At 40.3% G+C, this 25,257-nt stretch overlaps 1 protein-coding gene across 1 annotated transcript in view; it reads right to left on the minus strand.

The window, feature by feature from the left end:
• napgb (N-ethylmaleimide-sensitive factor attachment protein, gamma b) overlaps positions 1-4,877 on the minus strand; it is a 53,253-nt gene extending 48,376 nt beyond the window's left edge. The window contains exons 1-2 of the mRNA XM_043687753.1: positions 4,629-4,877; positions 250-317 (exon numbers count right to left, since the gene is read on the minus strand). Of these exons, the coding sequence (XP_043543688.1) occupies positions 250-317; positions 4,629-4,681 (121 nt within the window). The 5' untranslated portion in view covers positions 4,682-4,877. The remainder of the gene's footprint in view (positions 1-249; positions 318-4,628) is intronic.
• Between the last annotated feature and the right edge of the window lie 20,380 nt (positions 4,878-25,257).

Consider the following 25,257-nt stretch of genomic DNA (forward strand, 5'->3'; position numbering starts at 1 on the left):
CATTCCTGAAGAAGGGCTTATGCCCGAAACGTCGATTCTCCTGTGCCTTGGATGCTGCCTGACCTGCTGCGCTTTTCCAGCAACACATTTTCAGCATTATGAATTATTAACAAAGTATAAACTTAGCGAGTGCTCAGTACACATAACATATTACAATAGAAAGAGATATGTTTTACGGGGTAGATCAAATATGGAACTGAGATTAATATTATTGAGCAACTTCAAAACATTAAGATCATTTGTTCTTACCTGCTTTTGCATATTCAGATGCTGCACTGTCATAATCAGGTTTCCATTTTAAAAAGCCTGTTTTCAGACTGCAAATAAAACAGAACCAATCAAGTGAATTGTATTTAACAAAGCCTCATGTTGCATTAACATTTTCACAGCTAATAAACTAGGTTTCCATTAGACAAAAGTTAGGATTGCAGTAAACTACCCAAGATTTGATATATAATAGTGATCTGGTCCTTGTTTTTTAAATTCAACCAGCAGATGTGGCCTTTGCTAACTAGACCAGCATTTATTGTCCATTCCTAGTTGCCCTCAAGAAGGTACTGAGCTCAGTCAAATGCAGCCTTGATGTCAAAGGCAATCACACACCCCTTATCCCAACTAGTTCAAAAGCAACTACCTAATTGCAGTAATGCCATTTTCCAGCATTTAGTCTATAGCCTCTGCATCCTCTCCAGTGCTATCATATCCCTCCTATAGTCTGGATTCTAGCATTGTACAGAATACTCTGGGACCAAAACAATATTTTGTACAGTTTTGACATAAACTCCCTGCTCTTTAAATCTGTGCCTCAGCTAATAAAAGCAAGTACCCCAAATGCTTTCTGAACCACTTTATCCACCTGTCCTGATACCTTAAGGAACTGGTGTACATGTACATCAGGTTCCTTCTACTCTTGGTGCTTCCCAACGTCCAAATATTCATCAAGTATTCCCTTACATTGTTTGTCCTGCTCAAATGCATAACCTCACATTTATCTGTATTTAATTCCACTTGCCACTGATCAGTCAGTCATTCTGACCATCCTATCTAAGTCTATTCTCCTCACTATTTACCACCCAACCAATCTTTGTATCATCTGCAAACTCATTAACCCTCCTACATTCATGTTTAAGTTATTTAAATAAAACTATAAACAGCAAGCCATTTGAGGCCAGACCTTTGGCTCAGACCACCACTGCGCCATAAGAGCCAAATTTCTATTCATATATGATCTGAAAAATTAATAGCACTCTCAACTCCAAATGAAGACATTAACAACATTTGAGATATTGCTTCAAGATAAAATAGATGTATTCTTTAAATGACAAAAAAAAACCACTCTCAAAGGAGCTCAATTTTAACACGTACCATTTCTTAAAAGTTTGTTCAATAACATTTCCTTACCAAAAGTATAATCAGATCACACATCAGCATTCCTGGAATAGCGGGACTACCTTATGCTGAAAGACTGGAGCGACTGGGCTTGTATACCATTGAGTTTAGAAGGCCGAGAGGGGATCTGATTGAGACATATAAGATTATTAAAGGATTGGACACTCTGGAGGCAGGAAATACGTTTCCGCTGATGGGTGAGTGCCGAACCAGAGGACACAGCTTAAAAATACGGGGTAGACTATTTAGGACAGAAATGAGGAGAAACTTCTTCACCCAGAGAGTGGTGGGTGTGTGGAATGCTCTGCCCCAGACGGCAGTGGAGGCCCAGTCTCTGGATTCATTTAAGAAAGAGTTGGATAGAGTTCTCAAGGATAGTGGAATCAAGGGTTATAGAGATAAAGCAGGAACAGGATACTGATTAAGGATGATCGGCCATGATCATATTGAATGGTGGTGCAGGCTCGAAGGGCAGAATGGCCTACTCCTGCACCTATTGTCTATAAAGATGCACCTCATCATAGCAGTTCAGAGACTAGGAATCCTGGTCCAACAATCTCATCTCTTGACTCCCAGAGCCAGTCCACCATGTCCAAGGCAGAGGTTAGAAGTGTAATTGACTACCCCCCACTTGCCTGGACAAATGAAATTCCAACAACTTTAGAACTTGGCACCATACGGGACTAAGCAGCCCACTTCATTGGCATTGCATCCTTAAATACTTACTCCCTTCACCACTGACTCAAAGCGGTAGCTTATCCCCTCTCCAAGGTGCAGGGCAGGAATTCATTAAAGCCTCAAACAGCATCTTCCAAATCCTTGATCACTATCATCTAGAATTCAAAGGCAATAGATATGTAGGAAGAACACCAATTGCAAGCTCCCCTCCAAACCACTCACTACCCTGACTTGGAAATACATCACCGTTCATTCAGTGTCAATAGATCACGATCCTGGAATCCCGTCTCAATCAACACTGTAGGTGTACCTACACCAAATGAACAGCAGTAATTCCAGAAGGCAGTTTACCACAATCTTCTCAACGGCAGTTAGGGATAGATAATGAATATTGGTGCAATGCTCACATCCCATTTTTTTTTGTTTAAAATGATGCTTGCTTTAGTACTTTGAAAGAGTTTCCCCCAAGTTCCCCCTTCAAGAATTCAATCAATTTTAACGTACACTTATTATATGCAAAGATAGTCTCAACTTCATCAGTCCACTAAATTTCTACGAGCACCTCGAACACAGTATTGTCATTTGGCTAATAAGGAACTAATGAATATATTAAAATGTTAAGCTCTGAAAATGTATCAGTTAGCCGAGTTGATCATTTGATTAAAAATAATGCATATAGGGAAGACGACGATTTGGCACTAGGTAATGATGTTCATTTGTTAGAACAGAGCCTTCCAGACCACATGACTTCTGTGATTTTTATTAAAATTGCTACGAGCCATGAAGCTAACATTCCTTTATTAGTGAATTATTACTTGTCCTTTCCAGACCCATCAATTTCTGCACTGATTAAGAATCATGGGATACATACAGTACAGAAGCATGTCAGGTCTGTACCACCTCTGGAGATGAACAACTCACATAGTCCTATCTTTCACTGGTATCATTGCAAACTTTTTTTTAATTATGTAATTCACTTCTGAAAGGCTGACTACTATGCCTGAGCAGAGCATTTCAGATTCTAACCATGTGCAGAATAAAAAGGATTTTGCAATGTCATCCTTGCTTCTTTTGCCAATCCCCATAAATTGGTGTCCCTTAGTTCTCGATCTTTCCACCACGTTTTCCCTTACCTATAGGCCCCTCATGATTTTGCAAGCATCAAATCAACTTAATCTTTTATCCAAAAAGAATAGCTCCAGTGTCAGCAACCCATCTAGCTAGAGTTCTTTAATCCCAGCAAATAACACAACCACATATAAAAATAGAGCAGAATACAATTTAGTTATACTGTAAAACTATTGCTTAAAATTATACAGGATTAATTTAAGAATTGATATCAGTGTGTTTGTACTGCACAGAATGGACATTGGAGCGATCAAAACGTTGATAGCATTTAGGGACATCTGCAACACAACTGTGCCACTTTTTTTTTTAATTCATTCATGAGTTGTGGATTCCGCTGGGTTGGCCAGCATTTATTGGCCATTTCTAATTATCCTTGGGCCTTATAGTGGACAGGTTTTGGGGAATTACAAGGTGAGTTACTCACTGCAGGATTCCTAGCCTGCACTTGTAGGCACAGCACTTATATGGCTTGAAAAAGAAATAAGACACTGTGGATGCTGGAAATGTGAAACAAACAGAATGCAGGAGACTTATCAGCAGGTCTAGCAGCAACTCTGCTTTGTGATATTTGAGTACTTAGTTCACTTCCACCTCTCTTCCAGGCATCCGCATCTGAAGTTCTACTCTCCGATGGGATTATCGTTTTAACCTTTCAGAAAAGCTGACGTCATACCTGACATGAATATACTGTTCTTTCCACACAAGCTACCAGACCTGCTGAGTTTTCTAACATTTCCACTGTTTATATGGCTAGTCCAATGCAGTTTTCAGTCAATCAAATCCACACCACCCCTAAAATACATTGGCATGGAGGTTTCAGCCATTGTAACGCCAATGAATATAATCAAGCAATACAGTACACCCAAGAGGCAATCAAAAAGTAACATAACCAGTGAATTTGGCTTCATTTGCACTGATTTTATTGAAGACCTAAACAGGAAGCATATAGTTCGCAAAGGTTCTTGGGAATCTTAGTGCACCAACGGATGCCAACAGTGGTAGACACAGGATATGGAACTAGGCAAAAGTGAGAACTGCAGATGCTGGAAACCAGAGTTTAGATCAGAGTGGTGCTGGAAAAGCACAGCAGGTCAGGCAGCATCCGAGGAGCAGGAAAATCGGTGTTTCGGGCAAAAGCCCTTCATCAGCCCTACTCCTGATGAAGGGCTTTTCCTGCTCCTCGGATGCTGCCTGACCTGCTGAGCTTTTCCAGTACCACTCTGATCTAAACACAGGATATGGAACTACAACTCCCAGAATGCTTCGGTCGGGGGTCAGGCAGACCAGAGGCCGCGAGCCGTTTCAGTTAAAACGAAGCGTTAGAACCCATTCGGATTAGCTCTTCCATTCATAAAACACAGCGACTGCCTCAAGCAATATTGTAAATGGGAGGAAAAACAAAACAATTCAAATTCGTCCGTCGGCTTGTTTACCATTTCTCAGCTGCGGCTATATGTTCCAACGCCTCGTTAATTTTCTGAGCCATCCGCCTCTCTCAGACTAAAAGCTCACACTTTCGTTCGCTTTAAAACATCAAGGACAGTGAAAAGGACACGAAGACTTCACTCCGTACGGTCAGATGTTTTGTGCTTTCCTGCAGTAAAGGTCCGGAGTAAAAGCCCAATCCCTCGGCCTCTAGCGCAGATCTTCTCCCCGCCCTCTCAGGCGGTCGCCGCTGGTTGGAGCCGCTCAATTGCCAACGAACAAGGCCGGCCGTGACAGTAACGCGCAAGCGCGTTCACCCAGGTGGGTGCGCAGTTGCATTTACGCAGTAGCATCCGCCTGCGGCGTCAATGAGTCGCGGGAGCAGAATTAGGCCATTTGACCCATCGAGTCTGTTGATATGGCTGATGTGACTTGGGGTTTGGAGTGGGCTGAACAAAGTTAAAAATCACACAACGCCAGGTTACAGTCCAAAAGGTTTATCTGGATACATTCGGAGCGCCGCCCCTATTGGTCTCACTCCATAACCAATGATCCTCAGGTAAATCTGTTGGACTCTAACCTGGTGCTGTGTGATTTTTTTTTAACTTATTGTAGTTCTGTGGAAGGTTCACTGAACCTGAAACATTACCTCTTTTATCTTCGTGGATGCAGCCAGACATGCTAAGTTTTTCCAGCATTATCTGTTTTTGTTTCTGATTTCCAGTAACTGCAGTTCTTTTGGTTTGTTGTTTACACCTATCCATCTCTGCCTTAAATACACTCAATGATTTGGCTTCCACAGCCTTCTGCGGCAATTAGTTCTACAGATTCAACACTCTCTGTCACAAGAAAAACCTGCTCATCTGAGTTCTAAATCCCTTAATTCTGAGAGTGTCCCCTCAGGTCATAGACGCTCCAACTAATGGAAACATCTTGTTAATGTCCACGTTATCAGGCTTCTCAGCATTCTGTACATGGTTCCAGCACAATATCCTCATCCATCTACTAATGAGAGGGGTTGGGCTGTGATGGCTGGACAGCTGGCTTACAATGCAGAATGACTCCAACAATGTGGGTTCTCACATCAGCTGACATTAACACCTTGTCAATCTCACCTCTTGGCTGAAATGTTGTGAACTGAAGGTTAAAGCCCCACCTAAATGAAAAAGTGGTTCTCTGGAACTATGGCTACGTTACGTAGTATGCCAGTTGCAGTAATGTAGTTTGCACAAGAAAGACGCTGCTGTTAGGAAGTATTGGTTGACATTATTGAACAAAGGACAGGTAGTTCAAGTATAGTCTAGAGCTTTCATATTGCTTGAAAAAAGGTATTGTCAAAGTTTTTTTGTCCTGGGCTCATCAGGTCAGATACCAGAATACCAAATTTCAAAGGGAATGACAATTTATACTGTATAAGAAAAGCATGCTGATTGGTCACAGTGTTACCTTTTCTAAATTTAAATACAAGTTTAGGGGATCAGTCAACATTCTATAGCGCATTCTCTTGGGAATGCCTCTCCAATTACAGTCATGCAGTCAATGTAGCAAATCAATCGAAGGGAAAAAGGTAGAACAAACAAATCCAGAGAGACAAAACTTATATAAAAGTTAATAAGAAGATAAAGATGACAGGTGAACAATATGATTGAGAACAGCACTGAATATAGGACCTGATCAGGTGTATCCTAGAACTCTGTGGGAAGCTAGAGAAGTGATTGCTGGGCATCTTGCTGAGATATTTGTATCATCGATAATCACAGGTGAGGTGCCGGAAGACTGGAGGTTGGCTAACGTGGTGCCACTGTTTAAGAAGGGTGGTAAGGACAAGCCAGGGAACTATAAACCAGTGAGCCTGACATCAGTGGTGCGCAAGTTGTTGGAGGGAATCCTGAGGGACAGGATGTGCATGTATTTGGAAAGGCAAGGACTGATTACGGATAGTGAACATGGCTTTGTGAGTGGGCAATCATGTTTCACAAACTTGATTGAGTTTTTTGAGGAAGTAACAAAGAGGATTAATGAGGGCAGAGCAGTAGATGTGATCTACATGGACTTCAGTAAGGCGTTCGACAAGGTTCCCCATAGGAGACTGATTAGCAAGGTTAGATCTCACGGAATATAGGGAGAACTAGCCATTTGGATACAGAACTGCCTCAAAGGTAAGGGTGGTGGTGGAGGGTTATTTTTCAAACATGAGGCCTGTGACCAGTGGAGTGCCACAAGGATCGATGCTGGGTCCTTTACTTTTTGTCATTTACATAAATGATTTGGATGCGAGCATCAGAGGTACAGTTAGTAAATTTGCAGATGACACCAAAATTGGAGGTGTAGTGGACAGCGAAGAGGGTTACCTCAGATTACAACAGGATCTTGACTAGATGGGCCAATGGGCTGAGAAGTGGCAGATGGAGTTTAATTCAGGTAAACGTGAGGTGCTGCATTTTGGGAAAGCAAATCTTAGCAGAATGTATACATTTAATGGTAAGGTCCTAGGGAGTGTTGCTGAACAAAGAGAGTGCAGGTTCATAGCTCCTTGAAAGTGGGGTCGCAGGTAGATAGGATAGTGAAGAAGGCGTTTGGTCTGCTTTCCTTTATTGGTCAGAGTATTGAGTACAGGAGTTGGGACGTCATGTTGCGGCTGTACAGGACATTGGTTAGGCCAATTGTGTGCAATTCTGGTCACCTTCCTATCGGAAAGATGTTGTGAAACTTGAAAGGGTTCAGAAAGGATTTACAAGGATGTTGCCAGGATTGGAGTATTTGAGCTAGGGAGAGGCTGTACAGGCTGGGGCTGTTTTCCCTGGAGCGTTGAAGGCTGAGGGGTCACCTTTGTGGGCGGCACGGTGGCACAGTGGTTACCACTGCTGCCTCACAGCGCCAGAGACTCGGGTTCAATTCCCGACTCAGGCGACTGACTATGTGGAGTTTGTACATTCTCCCCGTGTCTGCATGGGTTTCCTCCGGGTGCTCCGGTATCCTCCCACAGTCCAAAGATGTGCAGGTCAGGTGAATTGGCCATGCTAAATTGCCCGTAGTGTTAGGTAAAGGGGTAAATGTAGGGGAATGGGTGGGTTGCGCTTCGGCGGGTCGGTGTGGACTTGTTGGGCCGAAGGGCCTGTTTCCACACTGTAAGTAATCTAATCTAATCTAATCTTATAGGGGGTTACAAAATTATGAGGGGCATGTATAGGGTAAAGAGGCAAAGTCTTTTCCCTGGGGTCAGGGAGTCCAGAACTAGAGGGCATAGGTTTAGGGTGAGAGACGAAAGATATAAAAGGGACCTACGGGGCAATTTTTTCACACAGAGGGTGGTATGTGTATGGAATGAACTGCCAGAGGAAGCGGTGGAGGCTGGTACAATTTAAGAGACATTTGGATGGGCATATGAATAGGATGGGTTTGGAGGGATATGGGCCTGGTGCTGGCAGGTGGGACTAGATTGAGTTGGGATATCTGGTTGGCATGAACAGGTTGGACCGAAGGGTCTGTTTCCATGCTGTACATCTCTATGACTCTATGACTCGAGGACGTTCAGAGTGAAATTGTAGAAGGAAGTAAGCAAATACATAAAATGGAACCCAAGAGTCTTTGAATTTAATAAAACCTTGGAATATGCAACTAGTCTAACTAGTAATTTTTTTTAAAAAAAGCTATTCATAGAATGAGGGCATTACTGAAGAGGCTTTAATTGCCCATTCCAAATTTGCCCAAAGCGTAGTTAAAAGTCAACACATGCTATGGGTCACATGTAGACCAGACCAGGTAGAGATGGTAGTTTCCTTCCCTAAATAATATTACTGAACCAGATGGGTTTTTTTCCAACAAACAGCAACAGATTCAGGGTTATCATTGGACTCTTAATTCCAGATGTATATTGTTAAAATTTTACCATCTGCCATGGGGGGGGTTCAAGCCCAGGTCCCCAGAACACTACCTGGATCTCTGGATTAACAGTCCAGTAATAATACCACTAAGCCATCACCTCCCCCCAAATAATAACTGGGAGGTTATCATTAATTGTTGTAAGAACCCATCTCGTTCACCAATGTTCTTTAGAGAAGGAATCATTTTTGCTCAGTCAAGCTTACATGTGAACTCTAGACCCACAGCAATGTGGTTGATTGTCTTCTTCCTGTACAAGCCGAGCATGCTCTTCTGTTCAAGGGCAATTAAGAATAGACAACAAATGTTGGTCTGACTGTATTGCCTAAATCCCATGAAATTCCACATTTTTGAAAATCAGATTTATGCATGGAAGAAGAGGGCATGATTGACGTAATAAAAGATAACTATGTATCTCCCTTACCAATGGAAATAAAGGTGTCCATGTAATGGTGTAAGGAAAGATAGCCTTGACACTTGAAGGCTTTAAGAGAAAGCGAGGATTACAGTTGCTGGAGATCAGTGTCGAGAATGTGGTACTGGAAAAGCACAGCAGGTCAGGTAGCATCTGAGGAGCAGGAGAATCGACATTTTGGGCATAAGCCCTTCATCAGGAATGAGGCTTGTGGGCTGGGGTGCTGCAATATAAACGGGAGGGAGGTGGGGATATGGGGAAGGTAGCTGAGAATGCAATAGGTAGATGAAAGTGGGTGAGAAGGTGATAGGTCGGTGAGGAGCGTTGAGCGGTTAGATGGGAAACACGGACAGATCAAGAGGGTGGTGCTGAGTTGGAGGCTTGGAACTGGGATAAGGCAAAGGGAGGGAAATGAGGAAACTGGTGAAATCCACATTAATCCCATGTGGTTGCAGGGTGCCAAGGTAGAAGATGAAAGTGCTTTCTTATTTCTTTAAGAGAAATATGTTATATAGGCAGTTGGCTCTACAGCAGTTGCTCTCACTCTAATTTTCAAAATGCTGGGTTTATATACCCCTCATGACACTTTTTTTAGAATTTGATTGCTTTCCACGTGACAAAACAATTAAAATCAAATTCCATTGGCTTCTGGTATCCTGGGCATAATTTAAACTAATTAGTTAAATTTGAATAGTTGTTAAAAGAGCAAGCAAAACTCAGGTATCCATTTAATAGCCAACTGTTACATGTATCTATTTTGGAACAGCCACCTCCCAACCTTTTCGTTTGGGCAGCTGAGCCTGCACTTTAAGTTTAATTAATTATTCAGAAAACACTCTGTTTTAAATTGAACATACATGAGTTTGACTTCGTAACAGCGTGAAGTTATGTATTTTGGTAGGAAGAATAGATGTTTAGACTAATTCCTCCAAGGGAAAAGGGTATGTAATTCAGAAGCATAAAAGGACTTTGCAGTCCTAGTTCAGGATTCTCTTAAAGTTAACGTGCAGGTTCAGTTGGCATTTATGAAGGCAAATGTAATGTTAGCTTTCATTTAAGGAAAGTTAGAATACAAAAATTGGGATGTACTGCTGAGTGTAAGATTCAGTGCAGACTGTATTTGGAATATTGTGAGCAGTTGTACGTGACCTTTGTATATAAGGAAGGGTGTGTTGGCCTTGGAGGTGATCCAGAGGAAGTTCACAAGAATGATCTTGGGAATGAAGGGCTTGTTGTATGAGGAACAATTGAGGTCTCTGGGTCTGTACACAATGAAGTTTAGAAGGATGAAGGGGGATCTTATTGGAACTTACAGAATACTGAGAGGCCTGGATAAAGTGAACACGGAGAAAATGTTTCCAATGGTAGAAGAGACTAGGAACCAAGGGCACAGCCTCAGAATGAAGAGGAGGAATTGTTTGTCAGAGAATCATGAATCTGTAGAACTCATTGCTGCAGAAGGCCAAATAATTGAGTGTTTTTAAGACAGAGATGAATAGGTTCTTGATTACTAAGGGTTACAGGGCATAGGCAGAAGAATGGCGTTGAGAAGCATATTAGCCATGATCAAATAGTGGAGCAGACTCAGTGGGCTGAATGCCTAATTCTATTCCGATGTCTGTGGTTATATCCTTGTCCAAAATAATGGAAAGATAAGTGAAACAGTCAGTTTAATGTTAGTGGTGGGAAAGTTTTAGGAAATTGTAAAATTGTTAAGAACTATAACAAGGAAATTATGTAGATGATAAATGTTTGTTCGGAATGCACTGCCTGAGAGTGTGGAAGAAATAAATTCAATTCAACTTTTCAAACTGAAGTTGTATCATTATTTGAAAAAGATTTGCAAGCCTATAGGGTTGACACAAGCTGAATTTCTTCATTTAATTGATTTGATTTGAATTATTTATTGTCGTGTTTTGTTACAAAACATAGTGAAAAGTATTAGAACATAGAAGAATACAGCGCAGTACAGACCCTTCGGCCCTCGATGTTGCGCCGATCCAAGCCCAACTAACCTACACTTGCCCACTATCCTCCATATGCCTATCCAATGCCCGCTTAAATGCCCATAATGATGAAAACAGCCCCAATTGCCTCAGCCTTTCCTCATACGATCTTTCTACCATACCAGGCAACATCCTGGTAAACCTCCTCTGCACCCGTTCCAGTGCCTCCACATCCTTCCTATAATATGGCGACCAAAACTGCACACAATACTCCAGATGCGGCCGCACCAGAGTCTTATACAACTGCAACATGACCTCAGTACTCCGGAACTCAATTCCTCTACTATTGTGTAGTGTTGTCACTCTCTGGTGTCATCTTAAAATGCAGAAAAATAAACCTAAGCATAGAATATAATGAAAGAAAAATAAAGCAGAAGTGTTCAACTTTACAGTTCTTCTTGTTAAGTGCTCCACCATGGGACTGATGGCCAGGCATGAGTTCTCTTTGGCACCACCTTGCCTCCACCAACGCCTACATGATTGTCCGAAAGACTGGTTTCAACATCTTAACAGCCAATGTTGTGTGATTCCAATTAAATGCAATTTTATTTTTGGTGCAATGACACTACTTAGAGCTCATTGCAGAGCATGTACTATTTATTTTTCATAGTAGAGCCTCATTACCAGAAAACTCCTTCACTTATTTGCGCTAGTTGAATTGCTGTCTGACAAAGTCTTAAATATGTGACATGAGAGATTTGAATACATGAAAGTATCAAGTTGCATGAAGCTGGGTTTCTTTTTTCCACTTGCGTCTGGTTATTGCAAACGTTGAGATTAAACAAGGAAGTGTATACATAGAATGAAGCTATAGTTTATGTTGATGTTGGGGAATTTCTTTGCTGTCTGCTCCATCCCACGGGCCCTCCTTTCTAAAGAGACACCTTTTTTTTTCAGAAAGGGTCTATCCATCTGCTCTAGCTGCCCTTCCTGACTGTTGCTAACCACTACTTGAGATCCCAAATCAAATATTTGAGCCCCCAGCTCGACACCGTTCTTCACCATTGCCATGTACTGCTGGCATTAACCCTTTTGACACAGCTCCACTGTAGACATATAAAAGTATCCATCAACTATTAGACATAACAGGAGACAATGGTAGTGGATATGAATTGGCTCAAATTCAGCAAAGCAATAGTGAAACCAATTTCTATACCAATAGGAGCTTAATATCACATGGAGTAAGTTGAACTAGGAAAGTAAAGCTAGGAAAGTGATTGCTGGGCCTCTTGCTGAGATATTTGTATCATTGAAAGTCACAGGTGAGGTGCTGGAAGACTGGAGGTTGGTTAACATGGTACCACTATTTAAGAAAGGTGGTAAGGACAAGCCAGGGAACTATAGACCAATAAGCCTCATGTCGGTGGTGAGCAGGTTGTTGGAGGGAATCCTGAGGGACAGGATTTGCATGTATTTGTAAAGGCAAGGACTGATTAGAGGTAGTCTACATGGCTTTGTGCGTGGAAAATCATGTCTCACGAATTTTATTGAGTTTTTTGAAGAAGTCACAAAGTAGGATTGATGAGGGCAGAGAGGTGGACGTTGTATATACAAATTCAGAAAGGCGTTTGACAAGGTTCCCTATGGGAGACTGATTAACAAGGTTACATGTCATGGAATACAGGGAGAACTAGCCATTTGAATATAGAACTGGCTCAAAGGTAGAAGACAGAGGGTGGTGCTGGAGGGTTGTTTTTCAGACTGGAGGCCTGTGACCATTGGAGTGCAACAAAGATTGGTGCTGGGTCCAATACTTTTCGTCATTTATATAAATGATTTGATGTGAATATAGGAGGTATAGTTAGTAAGTTTGCAGATGACACCGAAATTGGAAGTGTAGTGGACAGCGAAGAAGGTTATCTCAGTTTACAACAGGATCTTGATCAAATGGGCCAATGGGCTGAGGAGTGCAAAACATAATTCGCAAATCTTGATGGTGATGGAAAATGTTAGGGAAATATTATAAGTGGAGATATTTATGTCGTAAACTGTGTTACTTTCTTTATCAGAGTCGAAAAGTGTGGCGTTAGAAAAGAACAGCAGGTCAGGCAGCATCCGAGGAGCAAGAGAGTCAATGTTTCAGGCGTAAGCCCTTCAGAGGAATCCCGATGAAGGGCTTATGCCCAAAACGTCGACTGTCCTGCTCTTCGGATGCCGCCTGACCTGCTGTTCTTTTTCAGCGCCACGTTTTTTGACTTTTTCTCCAGCATCTGCAGTCCTCACTTTCTCCTACTTTCTTTATCACCAGACTTATTCATTTTGTGATGTTTATACTAAATTCCTTTCTATTATTCTTCTTCTATTGTGAAGTAGATAACCCCCCCCCCCCCCCCCCCACCCCCAACCGGTAAGACTGTAAGTTCTCCCACAACAGGTTTGAAGATAGGGTGGATGTAAAATGCAGGGGATAGCTTACCTGTAACTCACCTGCTTGCAATTACTTCAACCGCAATTTAACCAGTGGCAGGAAAGGCCCACACCAAGTTCCTAGCCTAGAAGGTTTTCATGTACAGGACTGGTGATGAGGATGTTTGGGTTCTTCCTCAATTGTTAACTCAGCCCAGAGGTCCCATCTTCGGCCCCCAAGTACAGTAATTTCAGAGGCCAACATTCTTGGAGGTATAGCTGGAGATTGGCCAATGGATCACTAAGAAGGGCTTATGCCCGAAACGTCGATTCTCCTGTTCCTTTGATGCTGCCTGACCTGCTGCGCTTTTCCAGCAACACATTTTTAAGCTCTGATCTCCAGCATCTGCAATCCTCACCTTCTCCCGATGGATCACTAAGTCTATTAATGGCTGTTACCTGGCACAAAGTAGCCATGCGTGGACTCTGTAAAGTACTTTTAATAAGTCTGCCATTTGCTGATTATCCATTACATACAGACCTTATGTTGAATTGGCATGTCCACTGTCTGTTTAATACTCCCTTTCTTGTAAAATAATGGAGTAATATTTGAAACATTCAAATCAAAACCATAATTCGCAAATCTTGATGGTGGTGGAAAATGTTAGGAAAATGACTATAAGTGGAGATATGTATATCGTAAACTGTATTACTTTCTTTATCAGAGTCGAAAAGTCTATTATTTGTTAAGTCAACAATTCCTTTTCCAACTCTCATTCACCCATTACATTTATAATAATGTTTGCTATTGGTTTGATATCCTTCACAAGTCTATTTCTCCTAATCCTTTCTGCATCTCATCATGCTTTATTTAAAATGTCAGTACAACACATTGCAAATAAAATTCTGACACAAAAGGTTAAAATGTTTTAAATTGAATTAATCACATTTTCAAAAAACCAGTTTGGCATGCTTCTGATCACTGTAGTGATTTATCAAGTTTTAGGAGACTGTTGTAACCAATCCCCTCATTTTAAATGACAAGAACGTTGATGAACTATGATTTAATTATTAAATCCAACTTGAGTAGTTTAATGACAGATAGGAATGTCTTCATCTTCAAGGCACGACATCATTTTGAACACATTCAATTACCTCCAATAATCTTGATAGCTCAATTCCACTATGTAAAGTTGAGTTAAACTCAAAAATGACTGAAGTGATTAAACTTGAATTCATTAAATTCCTTTTTATCTCTCCTTTCTTGCCTCTGAGGTTTTACAATTAAATTGTTTTCTATTCTGTTTGTATTGTTTTCAGTTAATTCCATGAAATTACAAAGGATTGCAATACCAAACAATCATTTGGTTCAACCACACAACTTGGAAAGGAAGTTGTATTTAATTTAAGATTGCATTTATAAAGTCCCCATTTACTATGGTCATTTTGACAAATTAAAGCAGAACTCACGATCATAGAAATTTTTTAACACAGGAGGATGTTACTTAGCTCATTATCTCTGCACTGAGTGATAGGGGGAAGCACAACTGAATTCAAACTCAGGATCTCCTGTTTTACTAGGCAGGAACTATAACTCACCAAGGCATGGCTCAGTAAGTTTGCTGATGACACCAAAATTGGAGATGCAGTGGACAGTGAAGAAGGTACCTCAGATTATAACGGGATCTTCATCAGATGGGCCAATGGGCTGAGAAGTGGCAGATGGAGTTTAATTTAGATAAATGTGAGGTGCTGCATTTTTGGAAAGCAAAACTTAGCAGGCCTTATGCATTTAATGGTCAGGGGTCCTAGGGAGTGTTGCTGAACAAAGAGACCTTGGAGTGCAGGTTCATAGCTCCTTGAAAGTGGAGTCGCAGATAGATAGGATCCTGAAGAAGGCATTTGATATGCTTTCCTTTATTGGTCAGAGTATTCAGTATAGGAGTTGGGAGGTCATGTTGCGGCTGTACAGGACATTGGTTAGGCCACTGTTGGAATATTGCGTGCAATTCTGGTCTCCTTCCTATCAGAAAGATGTTGTGAAATTTGAAAGGGTTCAGAAAAGATTTACAAGGATGTTGCCAGGGTTGAAGGATTTGAGCTATAGGGAAAGGCTGAACAGGCTGGGGCTGTTTTCTCTGGAGCGTCGGAGGCTGAGGGCTGACCTTATAGAGGTTTATAAATTCATGAGGGGCATGAGTTTTTTTCCCTGGGGTTGGGGAATCCAGAACTAGAGGGCATAGGTTTATGGTGAGAGGGGCAAGATATAAAAGAGATCTACAGGGCAACTTTTTCACACAGAGGGTGGTACATGTATGGAATTAGCTGCCAGATGAAGTGGTGGAATCTGGTACAATTGTAATGTTTAAAGGACATCTGGATGGATATGAATAGAAAGGGTTTGGAGGGATATGGGCCAGGTGCTGGCAGGTGGGACTAGATTGGGTTGGGATATCTGGTTGGCATGGACGAGTTGGATCAAAGTCTGGATCAGTGGTGCTGGAAGAGCACAGCAATTCAGGCAGCATCCGAGGGGGGCGTGGACCTGACCAGGGCATGGACGAGTTGGATCAAAGGGTCTGTTTCCGTGCTGTACATCTCTATGACTCTATGGCTCATTAGCTTAATTGGTAGAAAATGGGACATGAAATCAAAACAGAGAGTGCTGGAAATGTGTAGTATAATGATTGACATATGAAAGCAAATAATGAATTAGTGGTTCAGGACTGTTCATCAAAACATTCAATTACATTTCTTGGCAGTTTAATTTTTATATAAAGTTTAGATTGATCCTGCTGTGCTTTCCTGCACTCCTCATTGGACCAAAGTCAGAGCTGCTACATGTGCAAATTTTATAGAAGGTTAGGAGGTGATCTAATTAAGGTGAACCACTGTGTACAGGATTTACTTGGGCAATTTTCCACACTGCCAGTGGAGGCCAGTGTTGCACTATGCATGTATGGTATGCATATTCTGTTACAGTACAACATGGATAGCATTACATTTATCTAAATTAAACACTATTTGCCAATAAAAAGCCAATTAATAACATATCTGTATCTTTTTGGATTTAATTTCTGTTTTAAACATTAAACAATTTTACTGTCATTGACAGTGTCATATATTCTACTCACAACATCACTGTCGAGCTCATTGATAATGTTAGTGAAGAGTATTGAGGATATGCATCAATAGTATCATTTCTTTAAGCAGGTCTATTAACTACACAATTTTTTCTTATGTGGAGTGGGACCCGATTTCTTATCTGGCATTCCAGATCTCTACTATTAGATGGAACCATATGCAGTAATCTATCATGTGAAGTACCTTATCAAAGACTACTGCACTTCAAAGCCTACTCAACCTTGCCTTCACCTATTTATTAGTTGAGAGTAGTTTTTCCCTTTTTATTAACCTAGTTGCAATGCCAAACTCATCTTGAAGGAGAGTGGTAAATTCTACCCTATAAAATACAAAGGCAAGGAAGTCATTGGGAACCTTTATGAAGATACTGTCCTAAACTAGAATGGATGACATGATGGCTCAGTGGTTAGCACTGTTGCCTCACTGTGCCAGGGACTGGGTTCAGTTGCAGCTTCGGGTGATTGTCTGTGTGGGTTTCCTCCTGGTGCTCCGGTTTCCTCCCACAGTCCAAGGACGTGCAGGCCAGCTGAATTGGCCATGATAAATTGCCCTTAGTGTTAGGTATATTAGTCAGAGGGAAAATGGGTCTGGGTGGGTTACTCTTCAGAGGGTCAGTGTGGACTTGTTGGGCCGAAGGGCCTGTTTCCATACTGTAGGGAATCTAATCTAATCTCGAATACTGTGTCAAGTTCTGGGCACCACACTTCAGGAATGATGTGAGGATATTGGAGAAGTTGGAATATTCACTCACTTGGTTTCAGTGAGGTTTAACTGCTGTGTAGCTAGGTTAGACAAGCTGGTATTGTTCTTTTTAAAGAAGAAAATATTGACAGCTTTGATAAAGGTTTTCAAAATCATGAGGGGTTTGAACAGAGTACACAGGGTGAAACTGTCCCTTTGATTGAAGCTGAATGGGAAAAGAAGCAATGGTGCTAAGGAAAAGTTTCGTTTAAGCAGCGCTTGGTGAGGTTCTGAAATCCACCAAGATTGTGATGGTAGGAGATTTAATCATGGCTTTTAAAAGCATAATTATCTGAAGAGAAATAATGTGAAGGGTTATAGGGAGGGAGGTTTGGGGGTGGGGAAGGAGGGAGTTGGACTCGTAGAGTGGATCTTACAGAGAGCTAGCATGGATCAACAACAGTCTCCTTCTGTGCTGCAATCATTCTATAATTTTATGTACCTTCTTTGGAAGGAAAGTTGTGCATGTAATCATGATTTCCTTCCTCAGTAATGTGATCTTCTGTTTCCATGTAAAACCTCTTATTCTCAACATATCTTCCATTAGATATTGGACAATTCCTAAATTAAATAGTGATTACACTCTAAAATAAAGGCAAAATACTGAGGATGCTGGAAATCTGAAACTAACATAGAGAATATGTGAGAAACTCAGCTGGCCTGGAGAGAGAAATACAGTTAAATGTTTCAAAGGCAGTATGGCTCTTCTTCAGAACCCTCTGAAATTCTGAAGAGTCATTCCATATTCAAAATGTTCACTCTGTTTCTCTCTCCACAGATGCTGCCAGACCTGCTCGGTTTCTCCAGCATTCTCTGTGTTTATACTGGACCATAAAACTTTGGAGCTTCAATGAAGGGCATTCACCCATAAAAATAGGCATTGGTCATTCAGCCTTTCAAGCCTATTCTGGTATTAAATCAGATCATGGTTGATTGTTATCTTAACTCAGTATACTGAGTTCAGTGCATCCTTGTACTTGAATGTACCTGCCAGAAGAAGTATTTTCTTTTAACCCTCTTTTACACTTCAATTAGATTACAATCTCAGATAACACGCATTTCGGCAGCACGATTTGGCTATAACATCACTGAGGAATCAGGGAACAGTATTTTTGAGAATAATTATCTCTTTGCAATAGCGCGATTCTAGCAATGATCGTTTCACATGCTTCATTCTGTGCATGCACTGATGTCTGCGTTAAAGTCTCTGTACCGTTCTGCACATGCACAGGTCTTTGTGCTGTTTTGCACAAGCGCCAGTGTCAGCGCCTGTCTTCATGCTGGTCTGTGCATGCGCCAGTGTCACTGCCGGTCTTCATGCTGGTCTGCACATGCGCTAGTGTCACCGACGGTCTTCATGTTGGTCTGCGCAGGGGCTAGTGTCAGCGCTGGCCTTCAGGCTGTTCTGCCCAAGCGCCAATGCCACCGCTGGTCTTTGTATAGTTCTTTGCATGCACCGATATCAGTGCCAGTCTTTGTGCTGTTCTGCGCATGCGCCAGTGTCAGTGCTGGTGGTCATGCCATTCTGAGCATGTGCCAGTGTGAGCTGCTGACAGAGCAACTTTCTGTGAAAAGTACTGCACAGAGAGCAGCTTTATGAGAGAGATACATTGAGCAGCTTCCTGTGAAAGGTACACTACTCCTGGATTGTCCCTTTTTTGGAAAAAATGGAGGGACATAATGACAAGAATGTTAACAAGAAGCATCCTATGATAGAATTGCTGATGGTGAACGTAGAAGAAAGGCTATAACACGAGAAGAGAAGCAAGATATTATAAAGCATTTTGAGCGTAAGGAGAGAATATGTGATATAGCTCGCCAAACAGAAATGAGAGAGTCTACGTTACACACCATAAATGACCCTACGTCCCTGAATTAACAATATTTTTTAAATGTACTATGTTAAATTTATTTTTATTTCATTAATAAATGTGATTTATACCTTCATTCACGTTGTGCTATATTTTGTGTTAGATTTCTGGATGATGTTTGAGCGATCATGAGTAATTTGTTTTTTGCTGGTCTGCCCCAACCCCACTTTTCCAATAGGCCCCATTATGTGCAGGTCAGGTGAATTGGCCATGCTAAATTGCCCATAGTATTAGGTGCATTAGTCAGAGGGAAATGGGTCTGGGGTGGGTTACTCTTCAGAGGGTCGGGTGTGGACTTGTTGGGCCGAAGGGCCTGTATTCATACCATAGGAATCTAATCTAATCTAATCTAAATTTATATTAAGTGATTTTCTATTAAACGAGGTTTCCCTGCAAGCAACTACAGTGTTATTGGAGAACTACCAGTAATCTTCACTGTACAATGCAGTGTAGGTTTGTGAATGCAACCTGTTATCCTATTTTAACCCTTGTTTTAGCTTCACTATGAATATTGTTTAGCAAATGATGGAAAAAGAAAAGCTGCTGTAATGAAATAAAAATGTATTCGATTAGATTCCGTACAGTATGGAAACAGGCTCTTCGGCCCAATAAGTCCACACCGACCTTCTGAAGAGTAACTCACCTAGACACATTTCCATCTTACTAATGCACCTAACAATTTAGCATGGCCAAGTCACCTGACCTGCACATCTTTGGACTGTGGGAGGAAACTGGAGCACCCGGAGGAAAGCCATGCAGACACAGGGAGAATATGCAAACTCCACACAGGCAGTTGCCTGAGGCTGGAACCAGGAAGACAGACAGGATGAGAAGAGATAAAGAGGATACAGAAGTGAAAAGTAAAATATTTCACAAATGCCATCAGCTAATCCCCTGGACCCATTACATAAGCAACAACTTGCATTTATATTGCAATTTTAATGTTGTGAAATAGCTCAAGGCACAAGATCATTCTTAGTCAAGATTAGATACTGAGCCATGTTAGGAGACATTAGAATAGCAACTTTAAGGATTGTTTTAAGGGAGTAAAGAGCAAGTTGGCATTTATTCAGCACCTTTCACAACTCAAAAACCTTCCAAAACATTTTAAAATCAAGAAGCACTTTCAAAAGTGTAGTTACCATTGTAATACAGGAAACGCAGCAAGACCTTTGTGCACAGCAAACTTCCACAAATTGTATTATGATGAACGTTGATTATTTGATTTCTTAATGATAATAAGGAAAAACATTTTTTTTTAAATTGTGTATTGCAATCTTTTCCACACAACTTAAAGAGTGTTCAGATCCTTGGTTTAATATCTTCAGTAAGTTTCTGCATAACAGCACCCTCAGTCGTGCGCTCAAGTTTACACCTTGATTTCTTCTGTGCTTTAATCGAGAGGCGGGACTGTAGCCAACAATCCTCTGACAGAGCAAGGAGTGCTTCTCATAAAATCATGACTGTTGCTTACACATTTAAAGAGAAATGTGAAAAGGTTTAGGATGGATATTTCAGAAGCTAAGACTTTTGACAGCTGAAAGAACAGCAGCCAACAATGGAGTGACAAAAATCAGGATGCTAAAGAGGGCAGAATTTGAGGATTAGAAGAGAGTATGAGAGTATGGAAGAATTTGAAAACAAGAAGGATTCTAAAGAAGAATCTTATCAGACTTGAAATATTAACTGTTTCTCTCTCCGCAGATGTTGCCAGGCCTGCTGAAACTTTCCAGCACTTTGTTTTTATGTCGTATCTGCAGTGCTTTGCCCTTATATAAGAGAAAGAGCCTTCTGGTTATAAGCTATTCTTGCATTTTAATTAAAATAAATACCTCAACTATATCTCTTTGGAGTAAAAACCTCTAAGTTATTATCTGTACAATTGTACCAACTTGTCTGGTATTGTTATTTCTTGCAGTTTTAAAACCGTGTAAAACTGCTACGACCACTAGGTGGCTCCATCTCACTTATTTTATTCAGCATTGGCCACACAATGAAATCAGAAACATGGCTTTGTTTTAGAAACGTTCTAAAAGTTACATTATAGCTGACAAAGGATCTATTTAGCAATAGTTTAAAACATTTCATAGAAAAAGGTTTCTGAAACATTTTAAAATTAGCAAAATATTTACTAATATAAATTTGTATGTAAGTAAGCTAACAATAGTTGATTAGATTACTTACAGTGTGGAAACAGGCCCTTCGGCCCAACAAGTCCACACCAACCCTCCGAAGAGCAACCCACCCAAACCCATTCCCCTAATACTATGGGCAATTTAGCATGGCCAATTCACCTCACCTGCACATCTTTGGACTGTGGGAGGAAACCGGAGCACCCGGAGGAAACCCATGCAGACACAGGGAGAATGTGCAAACTCCACGCTGACAGTCGCCTGAGGCGGGAATTGAACCCAGGTCTCTGGCGCTGTGAGGCAGCAGTGCTAACCACTGTGCCACCGTACTGCACGCTGATTTTTGTCATGAACCCTAAATTTTAATTGTGAATGTACCAATTTCTCAGGAACATACTGTAGTTAGCTAGAGTCTAATAAATATGCAACAGAACTGTAACAACATTATGTTTGCAAATTGTGTGCAAATTTAGTACATATATGAATAATCAAAAGTAATGGTTTTACTTATAAGACAAAAGCTAAGCGGAGCAGGTTGCTAAATCTTCCATGTTCACATTATAAGTTTCCTATTCTTTGCAGAGTCTTTCAGGGCCTTGACAGTTAATTGCAATTACGATTGTGACAGATATCACCAGAAATTCATTTTACTCCAATTTCCTCTGAAAAAGGTCATTAGAAGACATGCCCGACCTGACAACTGGAGCCATGGATACATATGTTTGAATTAAGTAAATTGGTCATTAAAGCCCAGATTAAAGGAAATGTCATCCCCAACAAAATATGAAACAGATTCCCATCATCCAGTCAATTTGCTGAGTTGAAGATACTTCAGCTGAAGCATCTAGTTTATCTCTCTTCCTTAAATGAATCCTAGATCTGAGCCTCCACGATTGTTTGTAAAAATCTGTTCCAGTTGTAGATCACCCTTTTGTGTAAAGAAATACTATCTCTTGTCTCTATTAAACTGCCATTCTCAAATTTAAACATGTACCTATTATTCAGCTAAACTTACAAATTTCAAAAGTTTATATCACTGATTCTATTAAATATTTCAGACATCAGAATAGTTCCCACCTTTTCAAGGAGAAAAATAGCTAGTTTAATGTAGCTGTTCATTACTGTTCATTCATTGGATTGCTGCATTATTTTGTGACAACGAGAACTCAAGGCTTTAATCTGTATACAACTTAAACAGAGCTTTTAATATTTCAGCATAACTTCGACAAAATTGTACTTAAGTATTTGGGCAATCTAGTCTCATATCACAGTCTCTTTGTTAATTCCTGCCTCTTTCTATGCAACCTATTTAGATATGCTCTGGTAACACACCTCTGGACTTGAACCTAGATCCTCTGGCCCAGAGGTAGAGACAATATAATTTATACCTCAGGAGTCCATTAAATTCCATAGTGGGACTTGAACCTGTATTCCAGAACAGTAAGATACGTCTTTAGATTGCTAATCCAGTAACTTCCCAATGTGAGAAACCTACTCTTGCAGACAGTGAGGGATTAACTCCTTTGAACCCTCTTCATGTTCCCACTCCCCAAGAATTTTCCTGCCCAGACCTAATACCGTGTTGATTCTATCCTTTCAAACTTAAAGTTGCCTTTTGAAGAAGCTCTGAACTAAAAGGATCTCAGATTAAATTGCTGATTTTAGCTGTGGGTTACAGTTTGGGCTCTACAGGAATATTTCCATTGGAGGCTAGGCACTACATCAACCATGGAGTCTCATTAAGAAAAAATATCCACTGATCAGAATGGAAAGTACGCATATGGGGAGACTTGATGAAGAAGTGTTGGAATCGACTATGATACCAGTCTTTGGAGAGGGGAGAGAACTGGTTTTAAAAGATAGACAACTGTGCCATGTTATTGGCCTTTGTGTACAATATCATTGGTGCATTTGCTCACAGAGAAGCAGTGACTGCACTATAGAATTCATCGTGTATGAAGGATTTGAGGGACATTCTGAGGACATTGGAAATGCTAATTAAAGCAACACTTCCATTTTACTTTGATTTATTTGTAGATGGTGTCTAATTAAATATTACAATTCAGCCTGAAGTATTGCAGAACAAAACTATCTGAAATGCCTGTTATTACAGCCCTATAAATATTTATAAATAAAATGTATATCCTTTTAACACAATTCATGTTTTGTTTTAATATGGTTCGTAAATTAGCAAAGTTCCATGAATAGCGCTGTCTCTGTTTTACCTTCAGTACAGTATTCCACTTGAATATTTAATCATCCTTATATATTAATCAAATAATATATTAATCAAATAATTAGAAAAGTGGTTAAAAGTACAGTTATCTCTCATTTAGGGCTCTTAACACATTTCTAAAAAAACACATTAAAAAACGCTTACTCGTTAGAAAACATGCAATGGGTTGTGCTTGTGTCTTGCAATTTTCATAATTAAAAGCTAGAGCTGTTTTGAACCTGTGGTTCAAACTCCTCCAATCTTACTAACTACATCTCTCATTTGCTGCCTTCCTTACATTTGCATTCTCATTCACAGCAAAGGTTCCAGAAAAGAGTGATGAATAAGGCAGATAGCAGGAAATAGTGAGTGTTAGTGGGGTAGTCAGCAAGTAGAAGGGGTTTGGAAATAATTAATAGGTAAGAGTTAATAAGATCATAAGAGACATTTGGATCACTTAGCTTCAGGCCAGTTGTAAGTTTTAAATCTAAAAATTGTACATCAGGAGAAAAATCCATTCAAGTTTTCGTGTAAGCAGCTGATTTTGGTTTTACATGCCATTTTTAAAAGCACATGTAGAGTGCTAAACAAGGGATAGCTAAACAATAACCTCTAACTTTAATGTATTGGTTTAACCACTTTCTAATCATTTGCTTAATCAGTAAAGATGATTAAGTCATCAACATGGATCATTCCAAGCCATAATTGTCCCCTTTTTATAAGTTACACTTACAAACTGTGACAAAATTAAGTAAAACCTTTACAAATTATAATTGTATAATTGCTGTGATCTCCAGTGAATTAGGCAAAGGAGAAATTGAAGAGCTTAAACAATGAGAAACTCTGATGTTCAGACAGTTAGGGGCTGAACCTTTGGATCATTTCTCAAACTGAGGTACTTGCTGTACGCTGTAATTGAACTCGAGGAGTACAAGAATATTTTTAAAAGAGCAAAATAGAGCATACTATATAAAATAGCTCTCAATGTCATTTCAAGAATTTATTTAGCAGGTACCCAATCCATACCCAAAAACTTTGCAGCAATGACCTTAGAACAAGGCTGCGCTGTGGTGCAGGAGATTCCCATTAGATTGGTATAAACAATGTGAATCTCTTGCCAATTTCTGCATGAAAATAACAAGTACGGCACGTGTGCCAGGGCAAGTAATCTAATATCATCCAGTACATGCACTGTATCTGAGTGACCCGCAATTCAATTCATCCTAATGTAAGCTGGCATCAGCCTGTGCGCAGTCTACAGTATAAACAGGGTATTAAGGACCACTTTGATCTAGTTTCACTTCCTATAACATTATTGGTTTGGATAAATATTGGCTGCCAAGGACAGGGTGTTACAATTTAGTTGACCAGAAATTTCTAAATGAATTTGTTTTCAGAATGATTACTTTTTTAAAAAATGATGAAAGCAGTTAGAATTCAGCAGATAAATTGCTGCTTTACTGAGAGGTCCACATGGATCAAGGACTTCTGTATAAAATTCATAAATTAGTAATTCTCTGCACCCATAGAATTTTGATCATTTTTCAGAAATTTAGTTGAACTGAAAACAAGCAAAAATACTAAACTTACAACATCTCGTGGATATAAAAGGTTTGGCTCTTGAATGTGTTTCATCTCTTGGGAAAATTTGGCAGCCAGGTTAACTTTATTCAATGCCTAAATGTTAAAACAAAAGCAAATAAACAGTGAATGGATTATGTAAGACTGAGGAATTCTATATAACAGGAGAACCTGGGAAATAGCTCACTTCATTAGAAGTCTATAGAATGACACTGGGAATTCACTAACCAGAGGAGAAAGCCAAATGTCAGCTTTGCACAGATAGTAGCACCCTCGCTGTGGGACTGAAGACTGTTGGTATGAA

This window comes from Chiloscyllium plagiosum, chromosome 4 (genome assembly GCF_004010195.1).
Source record: "Chiloscyllium plagiosum isolate BGI_BamShark_2017 chromosome 4, ASM401019v2, whole genome shotgun sequence".
Classification (NCBI taxonomy): Eukaryota; Metazoa; Chordata; class Chondrichthyes; order Orectolobiformes; family Hemiscylliidae; genus Chiloscyllium; species Chiloscyllium plagiosum.